The sequence below is a fragment of the Hippopotamus amphibius genome, chromosome 2 (assembly GCF_030028045.1).
Source record: "Hippopotamus amphibius kiboko isolate mHipAmp2 chromosome 2, mHipAmp2.hap2, whole genome shotgun sequence".
In the NCBI taxonomy this organism is placed as follows: Eukaryota; Metazoa; Chordata; class Mammalia; order Artiodactyla; family Hippopotamidae; genus Hippopotamus; species Hippopotamus amphibius.
This window is the reverse complement of record NC_080187.1, coordinates 145736978-145754621: the sequence shown is the minus strand read 5'-3', so window position 1 is coordinate 145754621 and position 17644 is coordinate 145736978. Positions and strand designations below refer to the sequence as shown.

The 17644-nt window shown below is 41.4% G+C and overlaps 1 protein-coding gene across 3 annotated transcripts in view; it reads right to left on the bottom strand.

The window, feature by feature from the left end:
* Positions 1–17644, bottom strand: part of ADAMTSL3 (ADAMTS like 3) — a 404352-nt gene that overhangs the window by 239141 nt on the left and 147567 nt on the right. For 2 of the 3 annotated variants that reach the window (XM_057719996.1, XM_057719995.1), the window contains exons 5-6: positions 10409–10454; positions 82–318 (exon numbers count right to left, since the gene is read on the bottom strand). In XM_057719996.1, the coding sequence (XP_057575979.1) occupies positions 82–318; positions 10409–10454 (283 nt within the window). Of the gene's footprint in view, positions 1–81; positions 319–7111; positions 7245–10408; positions 10455–17644 lie in introns of those variants that run through there. The other variant, XM_057719997.1, reaches the window with a different exon arrangement.

Below are 17644 nucleotides of genomic sequence, written 5' to 3'. Positions count from 1 at the left end.
ACAGAAGAAAAAGATTATCTTTATTGAGAGGGGTCGTGGCACATCCCTGAACCAGCGGTTTGGGAAGCAGGTGTGGCTTACCTGACAGATGCCACTGATACACATGTCTAAGGAGTCAGCATTGCAACGTGTTCCATCCAGGACCTTGGGTGCCAGCTCCACGACCAAGTTTTGTCCCCGTGCGTGACACTTCAGCGCGCAGGGGGCAGCAGGATCATTGTACTGTGGAAGCCACTCATAATAACGCCCCTGATACTGGACATCATTGTAGGCTGAACACTGCTGGGCTCTGAAGTCCTCTGCATCTGGAGGGCAGTCCTGGAGGCAGAGAAAAAGGGCCACATGCACATCACCCACTGGGATGGGCCAGCAGAAGGCTGAACAAGTTTACCTGCGTCCCAAGAGAGTCCCCACTTGCTTCTCTCCTGGATGTCACTTAATTCTTTCACTTTTTTTTATTTTAAACTTCAAAACAGAATCTATAGTGTGGAATTCTACTGGTACTTCTCTGATAATGGAGAGAATCACCTCATTTATTCTAATTATTCTTCCGCCCAGGTAGTTTTTTTCCCAGTTAGTTAAAGCTTATCATATTTAAATGCCAAATTTCGGTCTATTTTTAACCATCCCGGATATAAATTTTCAAATGCATTACACAACCTCCTTCTTTTTGAGACAAGGGAAAATGGAATGTTTTTTATTTTTCCAGGTGACCTCAGGTCTTCATAGGGAATATTAATTATCATCCATGACTTTAGGAGCCATTTCAAAGTAAAGGATTATTAGCCATTATTTTAACTGGACCCAAACTGCTGTGCTATGTGGGGACTTGTGTTTGTTTCACTGTTTTTGTCATTGTTGTTTCATTCATCGCCTTTCCTCCCTTGCTGTCAGGCTCCCAAGCCATCGCTCTTTACTGGTACCCAGTGCCTGCCTTCAAATGCCTACAGAATGGAAAGAGATAATGTAGCTTTTTCAAATTGTGTCTACAACGAAAGTAAATAAATTCCAAGTTAACACCCCAAGGAGCTCTCATAATAATAGTACAAAGTGTTTTACAAGTCTTCATGACTCAAGGATCCTTTTATTTAATTACTAATCAATCTCATCAGATATTTCCTAAGCAAGATGATGGATGACAAAGTGTTACTTTACTCTTCCAAACTGAACACAAACTTCCCAATTAATGGGAATGAATGAAGTGTATACAAACTTCCCAATTAAAGAAAGTAGATACAGAAAGGCAATATATTATTTTTTCTCTTACTGTAAAAGAAATCAATGTTCACTATAAAAACTTTAGGAATAGTTTCTATTCAAAAAAAGAATAAATAACGAAGATTCTTAGACATAAATCTTTGCACAGATTTTTGATTATCTCCCAAGGACAAATTTCTGGAAATAAAATTTCTGAGAAAAAGGGTGTGTTTCATTAGCTTTTCAAAATATTACCACCTTGCCCTTCAAGAAGGCCTTATTATTATCACCAGGCTACATAAGTTCCCTTTTCTCAGCACCTCTTCTCAGTTTGGATATTATAATTTTCTAACACTTTTTCCAATAAGTGTTACACAGAATTTAAACATCTTAATTTGCATTTCCTTCTTATTATTTAGGTTTGATATCTTTTCATGAATATTTGCTTTCTGTATTAATTCTTCAAAAAATTCTTGTTTGCTGTCCTTCATTTATCTATTGAAATGTTTGTGTTTTCGTTATTTTACAGATAAAGCTATTAAATTTCATAGTGATGTTATCAACTCTTTGTCATTTGTATTGGAAATATTTTCCCCATTTAATTTTGGTTTTGGTGCTTTGTGAAGTCAAGAAGTTTTAAATTTTTATGTAGTCAGCTCTATTCATATCTCCTTTTGAGGTTTCTTTCTTTACTAATGAGATATACTTTTCCCACCCTGCCCTGAAAACAGATAAATATTTAAATGTATTTTTCTAGTTCTTTTATAGTTTAGCAATTATGATTAATTCTTTATTACATTTGGAATTTATTTTGATCTGTGCAGTAAGGTAGAAATCTAACTTTATTTTTCTGCAAATAGTTATTAACAAATTATCAGCCAGAATTTTAAAATATAATTTGTTCTATTTATCTTCTTTTTGCTACTTGATTTTTGTATTTTACTGTGTTTATGCTTTTGGCCTTCATAAAGTGCCTCTAATCCTTTTTGGAAATAGGTAGGGAATAAATAAAATATAATTAATAAACTTTCCCCTGGAATTAGTTGTATTATTTTGCTGTGAATCATTCCAAAATCTTATATTGTATCCACATTTTTCTTTGTTTTTACAAGATTCACCCTTCACCTAGGTCACACCTATAGAAGAAAGAATCAAATTGAAAAAGATTAAAACTGGATGACATTTCTGTCTTGGAATGAAGACTGTGTCTTCCATTTAGCCATAGAGAAGATCATTAGTGACAAAATTATATTACCTCCTCTGTTCTCAACCATAGCCAATGTTCTCTGTATCTGACTCTTTGAAACCGAAACCAGAGAGTAGAAGATAACAGGGTAAAAACAACTTCCCTTGCATTAGGCTTACTTAGCATCCTAAGCACGCTCTAGGAAACACAAGTGCTAACTGTCTGATTCTTGAATGTTTTATACCCCCCAAACCAATGAAGTTTCGCAAAATCAACTACGGTTAATAAAAAGAAGACCACCTAGGAAGCCCCCTAAATTGAGCCCTTGCTGAAAGGGTGGCCAGGTTTGTATGTGTGACCTAGCCTCCTTGACCCCAGGTGATTATCAGAGGCAAACATCTGGTCCACGCCAGGTCAATATTTCCAGGAATTTGGAATTGCAACAACAACAAAAGAATTGGAGGTGAGAACTCACATCAGTCTGGGCTGGGCAAGCCATTTCATTTATGTGATGCATGTGGAAGGAAAGTGAGCCAGTTTCCACAGGAAAGAACAATGGATTAGACATTAAAGAAGGTCAGATAATAGAACACGGGTTCCAGGGCTTCCCAGATGGCGCAGTGGTTGAGAATCTGCCTGCCAACACAGGGAACACGGGTTCGATGCCTGCTCCAGGAAGATCCCACATGCTGCAGAGCAACTAAGCCCACGCGCCACAACTATTGAGGCTGCGTTTTAGAATCCATGAGCCACCACTATTGAGCCCAGGTACTGCAACTACTGAAGCCCACGCACCTAGAGCCCGTGCTCTGCAACAAGAGAAGCCACGGCAATGAGAAGCCCGTGCACCACAATGAAGAGTAGCCCCCACTCACTGCAACTAAAAGAAAGCCCAAAGCTGGTGCACAGCCAAAAAAGACCCAACACAGCCAATAAAATAAATAAATAAATAAATAAGTAAATAAATTTAAAAAAAAAGACTGCAGTATCATTTAAAAAATAAATAAATAAATAAATAAATAAATAAAACACAGGTTCCAGATGAAGGAGTAAGTAACCTGGGCTTCACCTTCTGATTCCCAGGTCCAGGCCCTCGAGATGTGCTTATGACTAAATTCCACTGAATATCCACCCAGTGAATCCCCCTTTTTTTTTTTTTTTTTTTAAGCTAATTTGAGTGGGCTTCTGTTCCTTACAAATGATGATCCCTGATTAAGACGGCCGTATATCTGGACAACACTTCTTGTTTACCAGGAAATATTACTGACATTCTCTCTTCACTACCACCCTCTGAGCTAGGTAGGTCAGGGTTATCATTATCCTTGTTTGTATAAATGGAGAAAACTGTGATTAGAAAGTCTTTAGTCGCTAGCCCAAAGACACACAACTAGAATATGACAGAGCCAAGACTGATTCCCAAAGTAACAAACATTCCATTGTATGATACTGCTTTCTAGTAATCTTGGGGGACAGTGACTACTTATATTAAATGGTTTCATTTCCATGGCATTCTTCCAGTGTCAACACTAAGTCTGTCTAGTCTGGTTCAGCTGGGCCGCATGCCCTGGCTCAAGACACTCTAGGGATTCTTGTGTCTAAAGTTTAGTTGACATTTAGGAAGCTTGGATGCCAAACATCCATCTGCTTTCCTTTCCCCAAGAAGCATTTCCTCATATCAGTTAAGTGCAAGACAACACATTTATTAAATATGCTTTATGGGTTTTACCCAGGTGACATGCTGTGAGGAACACAAAAGAAGAATATAGTCCACCAAGTTTCCTAGTGAGCTTGTTATCTTGTTGGAGATGTAGCATCTATGTGCATGGAATACGCTGAAACAGTGGGTTATTTACTACTGGTATTTGTAGACTTATAGTAGGACTTTGCAACTGTTACCCAAAAGGTAGATTTAAAAGTGAATAAATGGAGTTGATAAGGAAAGAATCAATCTAATACGCAAAGAATAGATCCTAGATCAGGAAGACTTGACTCAGTCAAGAGGAGGTAGGCAGCCAGGGAAGCACAGAAAAGAAGAAGGAGGAGGAGAGGGATTAGGAGGAAGAAAAGGAGGAAAAGGGGAAGAGATGGGGGAGGGAAAGAGGGAGAGCGATGGGGGAAGGAATTAAAGCACAGCAGATAACAACCACCACCCACTCAAGGACCATTCTGAAGACAGGGGTCTCCCTCCCTCCCTAAAGCCGTGAGAACACATAGACCTGTAGGGACAACTTAGGGAGAGACGCCAAGTCAGGGAGATTATCTACGAAACCAAGTATTTTTATGCAAGAGGGACAGACCATCACCTAAGAGATGATTTATATAATAGGACTGGACCAAGCTTTCGTTTGGATTAGATACTTAATTACTCCCTAGATAACCCATGAGTAGAGACTCAGGAGAAATACGATTTTTACATAAGCAAATTTGAATATTTTCTTTTATCTTCGTATCCATGTTATAGTATGAGTTAAATTTTGCGATCCTCTTATATAACAAATGCAAAACTTTCTAGCATAAAAATAAATCATTGGAGGTGGCCACTATCAACTAGAATAAGCAAATGATGCATCATGAAGAAATAACACTTCAGAAGGGATCTAAAGGATGATGTGATGCGAGTAGGACAAGACATGTGAAACAACATAAGCAAAAGAGAAACAGAAAAAATAAATTCAGTATCTATGAGGCACAGCCTAGTCCAGCCAGGGTGAAAATTGTGAGTTGGATAAGATACAAATCTCACCAACTTCTGGAGGTCCTGAAATGCAAGTGAGGGAAATTAAAAGCAATAGGGATCCACAGCGGGGAGTGACATTAAAAAGGGATAGAATAGGTGGCATTTTAGGAGGACCAGTGTGGTAGCAGGATGGAGTGGAGTTCTGGAGATATGAGAGGAAGGGGCCCTTGCCCAGAGTAGGAGCAATGGCAATGGAAAAAAAAAAAAAACACAAAACAAAACAAACACCTCTAAGAGAAAACTGTCAGAAACTGGCCATTCATAGAATCCAGAGTATAAGGAATCTTCAAGGGTCACATCAAATGTCACCTCTTCTGGAAGGTTGTCAGGGAGCCCAGGGCCCCCACTGTGCACAATTAGCCAGGCCTCCCTCTGTGCTCATACAAAATGTATTTAAGCTACAAAAGTACTCTCACCAAATCATGATATACTTATTTTTTAAAATATGTTCCCTTTGCTCTCTTCCAGCTTTACCTTTAATCCCATAAACCCTGGTATAAAAACAGACGAGTAGTGAGTGAATTCAGGTATTAGGCCTCCTTGCCCTGGGAACTTCTCCACTTGCTCTATACCCCCCTGATAAGGATAATTCTTTCCTGAGGCCTGGGGGGGCCCAGCCCTGGCTGGAAGAGTCCATGCTGAGTGCTGATCAGAGGGTCATGTCTGAAGCTGACGGTTACCTGGAGCCCCAGTACTGCACATAGGCATGTTCTGTTCCCCTAATCTGACTGGCCCTTCAGTCCAAAGCCCCATCTCTCCTGAAAGAATGAACCAGGGAGAGCTGCTGAACAGATGCCTGATTTCTCAGGGAGGGAAGTGTGGTCCTCATTTCGTGGTCATGCCTCCCACGCTGCCACGTGAAGCATGGGTTCCTGCACACCAGGAGTGGAATTTCTTTGTCTATGAGCTCTGAATGCATGTCCCTAACACAAAAGAACTTTCTGTCATTCCTTGAAGCCTGGAACCTTCTTTTTTCCCAGGTGTCTTCCACTGACCTGGGCAGAGGTCAGAAATGTAGCTGTCAGGGTGGTTAAGCCAGACCCTCCCTCCGTGTGCTGGGGATCCCTCCAGCTGGGCTGCTGGAGCAGAAAGCCCAGGGACATGGAGGACTTCATTTCTGGGACTTCCCCTCTGTTGCCTCTGCCTTCAGCTCCTTCCCTGCCCTTCCCTGCCCTTTGTCTCTGGCCAGCTGTGAATATTCAGAAGGTCCTTCCCACTGTTCCCGGAATTGGAGTTTCTATAATGGTATCAGAAACTGTAATGTTCCTACAATTACCTCTGCAATTCTTGTGCTCCTGGGCCGTTAGAAGGGGCCTTGTTTGAGTTGCTGCTGTCTGGGTGTCATTTCATTATCTGACAAAGCTTGAGACCTCTTTGCACTTCTTTCCAAGAAGCACGATGATGTAGCAGAGTGATCAAGAGCACACACTTCCAGGGAGCCTGAACCTGACTGCCTGGGGTTGAATGCAGCTCTGTGACCCGGGGCAGGTTAGCTAGGTTTCCTTCTCGTAAAAGTGGAGATAAAAATAATACCTGCTTCATAGGGATTACGAGGATCAAATTTATTTACTCATGAAAAGGCGCTCAGACAGTCCCTAGCATTTAAGAAGTACTCCATAAGTCTGAGCTATTATTGATGCTATTATTACTATTATTGATCTTGGTTAGGAGTTAGAAAGCTGACACACATGTGACAAACTCTATGGTTCTGAGGCTGAGAGCCTGAGCCTTCAAATAATCCTGTGGAAGAAAAGAAGTATTAGCAACCTCAGGAACAGGATCCATGCCCAGGTCTCCGGGGCTCACCAGCGGCGGCAGTGACTTCTGCTTCTCCATACAGCACACTTCCCTACATGGCCCCTGAAGGTGACATCCCTTGGATGGAAACGCAGATCTTGCAGTCCTATCAGATGGGGTGCTCAGGTCCCTAGAAGTATAGGTGTGGGCATCTTTGAATCATGAAGCAAGTTTCCCTCAAAAGAGTGCCTGACCTGGGAATCACTAAAGGCAGCTTCCTTCAGGAGAGTGGGTGACGACCCCATCAACAGGGAAAGAGGAGCCAATGACTAGTGACCGAGCATGGTCATCTTCAGTGAGGTCACTGGAAGGCAGGGATAAACAGCAGCAGGGCTCACAACTCAGTTTTCTCTCCACTTCCCACTCCTGTTCTCTGGAATCCTTGGGGTGATAGAGACATGGAGATTTCAAGAGGGTTATTCTAAATCCCTAATTAATAAAGCAGGAAGCATCTCAAGTAATTATATGGAAAAACAACAACAACAACAAAATGTGACCTTATTTGTATCCTGAGTTCAGTGTGGTTACATCCACTTACTGTACTTGATGCCTTGCAATGTTTCTATGTTACATTCCCAGGAATACACCCATATAATCACTCCTGTATAGGAACAGACTTCTTACACATCATCAACACTGCAGCTGGGGCTGCCTTTACCCCTGTCAGGTCTTCAGTAGGGCTTGAGTATCGCGGCTACAGACACTTGGCACATGGAGACAGAGGGGTGCCCTGACCACTACAGATGTGAAAGACCTGCCACAGGGCTCCCTTATTTCCCTGTAAGAAATTTTGTTGGAAACTCTGCATTTGCAATGGCAAGCATAGAAAGGAATGCCATTTTCTTATGAAATCTCTCTAAGGATTCTCTTAGGACTCCAACTCTGAGAAATAGAAAAGGGTGATATTTACCTTGCTGTCCTGCCCCACTAGCTCCCACCTCCTAAGCATCTGTTTCTCACCAGCCTAGAGGTGGTAAAGGTTTCTGCAGACTCCTCTGAGGGGCCATCAGTTAGAGACCACGAGTACTCCCAAGACCCTCCCAGCCTCAGGGGCATCAGATCTTCACTCAAACTGAAGTTCTGGCCACTGCAACTAGTACACAACAATTTCAGTGGATCACATTTTATCTCTACATTGTATCTCACAACATTCCTAGACCCTTGTAACACTTGTGTTAAGAGTTGCCTTTTTGGAATTAGCTAGAGCAGAGCCTCTCTCTCTCTCCCTCTCTGTCTGTCTGTCTGTCTCCCGCTCTCCCTCTCTCTCTCTCTCATACACACACACAGAAACCCTAGAATGAAATCTCAGAATGTACTATCTTGATCTGGACATTTAAAATGAATTCCCCTAGAGAGCTCCCCAGAGTATTGCTTTATAGCACACTGTTGTGACATTTATTCTGGAATGACTGCAAGGAATTTGCCAGACCCATTTGTCGGAGAAGAGCTGTCCCACTGTGTTAACCAGAATAATGCACCTTCCCCATAGATGGTCACAACCTAATCCCTAGAACCTGCGAATAGGTTGCCTTATGTGGTGATATGGGCTCTGCCCAAAGCATCCTTTGACTAAGGTTAAGCACTGTGAGATGGGGAGAATCCTGGATTATCCAGGTGGGTGAACCTCACTCAGCTGCGATCACAGGCAGATGTGACTACATAAAAATGGACAGAGAGATGTAACGTTGCTGGCTTTGAAGATGGAAAAAGGGGCCACAAGCCAAGGAATGTGGGCAGCCTCTAGCAGCTGGAAAAGACAAAGAAATGGATTCTTCCCTAGAGACTCCAGAAGGAATGCAGCCCTGCCCACACCTTAATTTTAGCCCAGTGAGACGCATATCAGACTCCTGACCTCCAGAACTGTAAGGTAATAAATCTGTGTTGCTGTAAGCCAAGTTTGTGGTAATGTGTGACAGCAGCAATTGAAAAATCAAATGTACCTAGGCAAAAGGTAGTAGATCGAAACATCTTGTATGTAAAACCCTCAGGCTGCTAATGCATCCATATGCTGGAGTAAAAATGAATGTTACAGGACTTCCCTGCCAGGCCAGTGGTTAAGACTCCCCGCTTCCAATGCAGGGGGCATAGGTTCGATCCCTGATCGGGGAATTAAGATCCCACACACGGGGCAGGGAGGCAAAAAATAAAGTTAATTAATTTAATTTAAAAAGAACAAATGCTAGACTCTGCTCATACCTAAATGCCAGCCTGGTGTCTGTGCCTGGTCAATCTCTCTCCCTCCTTCATCCCCAACTAGATTCCAGCTAATTTAATTTTGTGGCCCCGCCCCCCCCCCCCACGTGTGTCTCTTGAGTCCCCAAGTCCATCCTGTCATAGGACATATGAAACCTATTTGCTTTGTCTCCCAAAAATCCCTCCTAGCACATAGTGGACACAAATCTAGCTACCTCAGGGCTGGGTGATATCGAACTTTGAGTGCCCAATAAAGAAGCACACATTTTTCCACTCAAGTTTGAGAGGAAAATATTTCTGCTTCGCCGCTGATTAAAACACTGAAAACCTGGCTTCAGGTCCATGGACAAAAGGTCCTGCAAACACTGCCTGTTCTCCACTCCCCAAGGCTAGGGCTTGAGGCTGCTCACCGAGGAAGAGTTTGGGTCAGTAGAACAGAAATGCTTACCCAGGACTGCTGTCTCACACTGGCCCAGGACACAGAAGGAAGAGAGGGGCAGTCCCTCAGTAAGGGAAACATTTAAAATAAACAAGTTATAGCTACTTGAGAAAAATGGATTTTTAAAACACCCTAAATCTCACTTTGATCTCCAGGTTTTCAGAATTTCCTTTGAATTCCTGTTATTTCGATTCAGGTATATATCACTAACAAAGGAAATGTTTCGTGTGGAAAATATGACTGGTGCTTTTTGACATTTATTTTGCACTGCACATTTGTAGATTTGAATTTTATTTTTTGTTTGTGTTCATCACTGTAGAATGAGAGTAAGGTTTACAAACCCTTCCTCAGGTGTGATTTTCTTCAGTTACCTACACTACTCCGGAACACACTTTACAGGGGGCACAACAGGTGTTTTGGAGCAGGAGAAACAGCACGAGAGAAGTTCAATTCTGTACTCTTCCTAAGTGGCCTTTGGAAAATAATTTCACCTCCCTCAGCCCCAGTCCCCTCATTTGCCACACCTGATATGCCGACATCTTGGAGGTCATAGTGAGGGCCCGGTGAAATCCTATACACAGAGCACTCTGAACTTTGAAGGCATTTACAAGTATTATGTATTGTTTCTACGAATTCAGAAGTGATTAAATGCCTACCAACTTAGACCATACGTGTGAAGTGGCCTAAAAATGTAGTATAAGTGGAAGATATGAGATAAACACAACATGCTGTCAATTAAACAAATATTCAAATTTTCCACAAAGACTACCAAGAGGCCATTAGCTTTACGGTACATAATATTCTGACTTAAAACATGAACATATTTTATGGGATTATATATTTTTATTACAGAACTTACATGATTGCTGCATGTCCTGTATCGAATATTCTGCCCCTCACAATTCCTGAGGGAAAAAAGAAAATATGGATTTCATGGAAGTTGCCAGCAGCAAAAAAAGAAAGAAAAGTGAAAATAAGGCACTCATAAAACTTTTATTATGGCACAGTACCTCAAAGTTCAAAGTTTAAGTTCTAAGAAATAACTTTCAAGGATCAGGAGGCCAAAATGTCTCATGGAAATGTCAGGTTAAATAGAGAGTGAATTCTTTAGTTGAAAATGTCATATTATCATTATTACTATTATTATACTTAAGCACAGTTTTTACCCCAGGGTCCATATAACCACTGAACTTAATGTATAGTGTGTATGTGTGTATAATGTGTGCGTATTTTTTTTTTTTTTTCAAAGAAAAAGAAGGGAAAGCTATAGGCAGAAGAATTTGTGTAGCAAGTCCCTGTAGGGGAATTTCTCTTCCTCATTTGGCTGAGGTCACCAAGTTAGCTGAGCCTTCTATAACCTCCCTCTCTAATCAATTCAACTGTCTCTGTTAGAAATTTGCCTGAGGCAATGCTTATATTTTACCTCAGCCACTGGCCTTACTCAGCGAATGCTACAAAATAGTGTTGGGGTGGCTTTCTTAGGATACCGATCCCATAGGGTCTGAAGTCATATACGGATATATGTATAGGCCTGAGAACCCTCCAGGGATGACCACCACACACACTTCCTTCCCTCAACCACTTGCTCTGGGACGTTGCCTCCACTCATCTTCCAGGCAAACGATCCTTTTGGATGTTTGGAATTCCATCTGGCAGGTCCTTTTCTCTGTGCAGTGTTTGCTGCTCTATACTTTACATTAACTCCTTAAAGATAACTCATCTGTAAATGGTATCTTTCCCAATTTTCCCATGGAGCTATGTTTTTACCCTTTATGTGTCCCTGGTCAATTCAATGGCATATTTGGAGCAAGAAAAGCTAAACACAGGTGTAACTCGCCATTTTGAATTAAAAGTCAATCATGACTATGCCATTTGTTTTAGAATAGTTAGTTCTGGGAGAATAGAACTTTTAGAAAGTGGATCCAAAGAGATCATCTTTTGCTGGTCTGATTTAAATATGAGACTATATGAAATGATTGAACAAGTCTATTTCAGCAATATATAACTCATCGCACATACTTTCTGACGACTCTAGTTTTATCAACTACAAAAAGAGTAAGTGAAAACTAATAATGTGCCAAGAAGTATAAAAGAGGAAAATCAATCATTAAAAATCCCATCATCAGTAAATAGGGATGTTGAGCATCTTTTCATGTGCCTTTTGGCAACCTACGTGCCCATCGACAGACGAATGGATAAAGAAGACATGGTACACACATACAACGCAATATCAGCCATAAAAAGGAACAAAACTGGGTCATGTGTAGAGACGTGGATGGACCTAGAGACTATCATACAAAGTGAAGTAAGTCAGAAAGAGAAAAACAAATATCATATACTAACACATATATGTGGAATCTAGAAAAATGGTACAGATGAACTGGTTTTCAAGGCAGAAACAGAGACACAGATGTAGAGAACAAACATATGGACACCAAGGGGGGAGGTGGGGTGGTGGGATGATTTGGGAGATTGGGATTGACATATATACACTAATGCGTATAAACTAGATAACTAATGAGAATCTGCTGTATAGCACAAGGAACTCCACTTCGCTGTACCGCAGAAACTAACACAACATTGTAAAACAACTACATCCCAATAAAAAAAAAAATCCCATCATCAGACCTTTACCCTTAACATTCTGGCATTTCATCTTCCAGGGTTTCTGCCCTGACTTATTTACAGATGTGAAATCGTACAGCCAATTCAACTTTGTATTCATTTTAATCTAATATTATAACCATTTTCCCATTTTATTAATAATTCCTTGGAAAAATTGTTTAATGACTACATAATAGTCCATGATACAGATATTACATTTCTTGTAGTTCTGAATTTGAATTTTTTAAATTATGGTAAAATACACATCACATAAAATTTACCACCCTAACCATTTTTAAATATACTATTCAGAATTATGAGTGTATTCACATTGTTGTGCAGACATTACATTTTGTGGGTATTTATGCTGCCTCTTCTTTTTCCCTCCTTTTAAAATTTACTCACAGTAAAATTCACTTTGCGGGGGTGCACAGTTTCATATGTTTTGACAAGCCCATGCAGCTGTGTAAGTATGACCACAATCAACATGTGACACATTCCATCATCCCATAAATGCCCTCAGGTTGCCCCCCTGCAGCCCACTTCTCTCCACCCCCAGTCCCTGGCAACCACGGATCTGTTTTCTGTCCCATTAATTTCGCCTTTTCCAAAATGTCATGTAAATGGAATCATACAGTGCGTAGTTTTTTGAGACTGACTCCTTTCACTTCACATAATACATGTGAAATCCATCCATGTTGCTGTATATATCCGAAGGTTGCTCCTTTTCAATTGTTGAATAGTATTCCACTGTGTGTATGCAGAGCAGTTCCTTTACTCATTCCCCAGCTGGATATTTGGGTTGTTTCCAGCTTTTAGCAATTATGAACAAAAATGCTATAAACATTCCCATACAGGTTTTGTGTGACCATAACTTTTCATTTCTCTTGGGCAAATCCTATGAAGTGGGATTGCTGAGTCTGCTTATTTTATAGATACTAATGCTTTGCTAAGTATCATTATGCTTTCACTTTTGTTCACATTTAGGATACATATCTAGAAATGGATAACAAATGCCATTCCTTTTATCTCATGAGTTCTTCATGGATACATTTTTAACTCTTGGTTGGCTAAATATTATTTGACTGGTTGTTTTTTCAAGAAGGATAAATGTCTCCCATGTTATTGAACATTGTATTTCACATAGGAAAGGCAATGAAGAAGATATATTATTTTTTTCATGACCCTTTTTCCTCAAAACTGTAGACACACTTCACTGACCTTTGACATTTAGACTCGCAGAAGAGAAGTCTGATTTTTATTCTTTTGTACATGTGTTCATTTTTCTGCCTGGAAGCATGTAGTGTTTTGGTTTTTAGTATTTGAAATAAAAATTGTAGCCAGGGTGTACCTAGTTGTGTGTTTATTTTAATTGATTTTGACTGAAAAAATAGTTGGCCTTTTTGACTGCAACACTCAAGGTCTTCATTTGCAGTGCTGCATGTTATTCTCAGATTATAATTTTGATTACTGCTCTTGTTCCGAGAATATCTGTAATTCTTAAGTTAGAGTTTTCTTTCTCTGCTCCTATTATTTCCTTATTGATCTATGATTTTCCCTAATATACATCTCATTTATTTGACCTTCTCTTATACTTCCAAGAAATCTCCTACAGATATCCCTTCACATGACTGATTTTCTTTTTCCCATAGTGGTTATTTTCTATTTTATTATCTGATAGTTTTTTTTTTTTTTTTTTTTGGCAGTGCTGTGAGGCTTGCAGGATCTCAGTTCCCTGACCAGGGATTGAACCCAGGCCATGGCAGTGAAAGCGAAAGCCTGGAATCCTAAACACTAGGCCACCAGGGAACTCCCCGATACACTTTTTGATACTGCTTTTTCTTTCTTTGCAATCCTTCTTAAACTCACCATTCTCTATCCACATCTCATACCATCCTCACCTTACTTTCTGTTCCAACTGCAGCATGTACCTCATTCCCTTCATATCTGTTTTCTGTGAGGTGCAGTCCCTAATGGGATTTAGAAAGCATATGGGATCCAGCAGCCTGGGGTGAGGGGTGCCGACAGAACAAGCCTGTAGTAGGTGCCCTGCTCAGATCTCCTTTACTGTGGGGATGCACCTTCCTGCTACCTTCTCATGAGTCAAATGGAAGCCACCCCCCGGGAGGGATGCCCCCTCCCAAACCCTTCCCCAGTTCTTGGCCCATGACCGACTGGCCTGGTCTTGCCTCAAGGTGGTACTAACCTAGGGTATCATTTGTGTTCCAGAGTTTCCCTGCAGGATCAGACTAAAGCCAGACTCTAGCCAAGACCACACTCTTATTTCTTACCCCTGCCCTGTTCTGCATCCCTTACTGCCCTTCCACCAAGAGCACCATCCCCACCACCAAGTACATCACTTGAATGAGAATCCCCATCTCAGGCTAAGGAATCTACCTAAGACGCAGGTAGACTCTGTCACGGGCAGAGAAATTTCATTAGGGCTTTTTATCTGTAACAGGGCAAAATGTATGTTCTTGGAGCAGTTGGAGTCAAATTATTGGGGGGGGGGGCAGGCAGAAGGGGTGGTTACCCCAGCCCAGAGCACCCACCCAGCACCCAGTCTGGGTCCCCACCAGTGCCCAGGCCTGGCTGAGGAGGCGCGTCTCTGGTGTTGGTGGCTCCCTCAGGGCCAGGTCCCAAGACCCTGCCCAGCTGTCACTGCTGAGGGAGCTGGGCACCCAGGACCCAGTTGGCCCTCATTCTCCTCAGGCCGCCCAAACAGTGGGGGCCAGGCCCCTAGACTGTGTCCTATGCAAACTGCCACTGCCATGAGGGTCGGGGGGGGGGGGGGCGGTGCAGACAGTGGACAGTCTTGGCCAGGGCTCTGGAGCCCTGAAGGACACACCCCCAGCCTGTTCCCTGGGCCCCCAGGGGAGACCACCGGGATCAGCCTCTTACCTCACTCTCCACCTGACCACCACACTCTCCACCTGACCACCACATTCCACCGACCCTGGGCTAGAGAAAATGGCCCCCACTAATAGTAGCTCACTGACAGCTGCTCACTTGGGGGAGAAGCCCACTGCAGTGTCGACCAATGGCTGAGCAGGGCCCCCTGTGGCACCGACCAATGGCTGAGTGGGGCCCCCTGTGGCACCAACCAATGGCTGAGCAGGGCCTCCTGTGGCACCAACCAATGGCTGAGCAGGGCCCCCTATGGTGCCGACCAATGGCTGAGGGGGGGGCCCCCCCCTGGTACCAACCAATGGCTGAGCAGGGCCCCCTGTGGCACCTAGCAATGGCTGAACGGGGCCCCCTGTGGCACCAACCAATGGCTGAGTGGGAACCCCTGTGGCACTGACCAATAACTGAGCAGGACGGTTAGAGTGGCATTACTGGTCTCCCAGTAACCACTGCCTGGTAGTGGGGTGAGGGGGTAACAGCTGGCAGTAAGGGCTGTGTGCTAAGGGCTACACACTGCTGGCTCTACTACAAAGCCACATGAGTGAGGGCTCTTACATCCTTGAAGAGGGCTCTATCCCACCTCTAGGTTGGTTGTCTCTACATAGTGATTCTGTTGCTTCTCTGAGTAAAATAAAATCTGAGAATTAAAAAAAAAAAAAGGCATACGAGAAAAAGACATTTTGGAGTGAAAAGAACAGCACTATGGCTGCCTCCAAAAGCACTGACTAAATGATAATTAAATTTCTGAACTGGAATACCACAAAGTGTCCAAATAGTTGCCTCTTTTTCATGTAATTCTCTTGACTTGGAGTTTAGAACATCTTCCTCGATTATCTCAATAGGTTGACCCAGTCTTAGTATTTTCTAACACTGTATATTTCCATCTTTGTGACTCATCAGAGGTATAGGACTTTGAAATTTATTAAACTCTCAGCCAGGCTACATTAAATTTTAAACATTCCAGAAGCATCAAACTGGGAGTCTGGCAAGAAAAATTTATTAGGGTGGAGGAGTCTCTCTCTTGGTCAAAAGGCTATGACTCCATTCTCCTGGGAAACAACAGCTATGCCAGTGGACAAGGTCATTTACTTACATGACTTATTGCATTGTGCTTATTATGTGTGGATAAAAGAAGAAAATAAATTACAGAAAAAGTGAAAGGGTAATTTGAAGTACTCTGCTTTTTTTGGAAAAGTCCCAATTGAGGAAAGCAGCTAATAGATGAGGGAAGTGATAACCAAAATCTTCTTGTATCACGCTGACTTACAACCCTAAAAAGCTTTTGATTCTAATATCAAGGGGGCAGACAACTTACAAAAACATGGCTTAAGAGAGTATTTGAATTGATCTAAATACTGGAATACAAAAACTGTGGACACAACAAGGAATGACATTTTCTTTAAAAGTGTATTAGAACTTCAGCAATAATTTTTCAGATGCATTTTTAGTAATTGTTTAATTTTAGTTATTTAAATAAAAAACAAAGCTAATTTTGAAAAATTTATCACTAAAAGGAAAGAACATATTTGCTGATGGTAGTTCATGTTTGCATCTCAGGCCTGCTGTGTAGTGCCACCTGCTATGTCCCAATTGTGAGGCACTAACTTGCATCTTGTGTGTTAGGCCTGAAAATCTAACCTAAAATGTAAGTATATCTCTACTAAAAATCCCACTACAACTGCAGCAAAGTGACATGAAAAAAGGAGCATTTTATTTCATGAATTCTCAAAATGTAAAGTACCATTTTGGACTCATTCCTTCTACAAGGACTTTTTATGGTGAGCCTACTATGCACTACAATGTGGATAAAAAGATGCAGGAAGGTTACCTCTCAATTCCCTTAACAAGTCAGTAGTAAGGTTTTTGTTTTGTTTTGTTTTTTGTTGTTGCTGTTTTTTTTCTTTAACCTAACCACCTGGTGGACAATTTTCATGTTCTACTTCACTTTGTCCAACTTATACACTGAACCCACTGACTGGCCTCTTATTCATGTGGCATGCTTTGGTTACAATTTAGTATGAAAATGAATGGCCACTTTATGAAACAGGCATAAAATGAAATGCAAGTTATTTTAAAGTTAAGGGCACTGGAGTCCTAATTCCCCAAGCAGGAACCTGCCAGCTTATTCTGGAATGAATTCCTTTGGCTCAAAGCAACTGAGCTGCAGAAATATGACTTCCAAGTTTTTAATTTCATTCTAATTATTATTTGCAAGAGCTAATGGTTATCAGGAGTATATGAAAATTCACGAACATCATTTCACAATTATGTATTTTCTATCCATTACAACATTCATAACACCCTAAAATTGAAGAGTTTTGAAGCCATAAATTTATCATATATAAGAAACATGTTGATTCCACATGAGGATACTTTAAAACATTAATAAAATTTCTCTGGAGTTTATAGCAGTATAATTTATTGCATTCATTTGCTGATATATTGACTCAAATACTAGTGTCTTAAAAACTGAGAAGCATGTGAAGAATAGAAATATATTAATTTTTAAAAAAAATAGTAGTTAACTTAAACCTGTCTTTCCCATGGTTGGCACTTGACTAGACTATCAAATTGCAAATTTCTG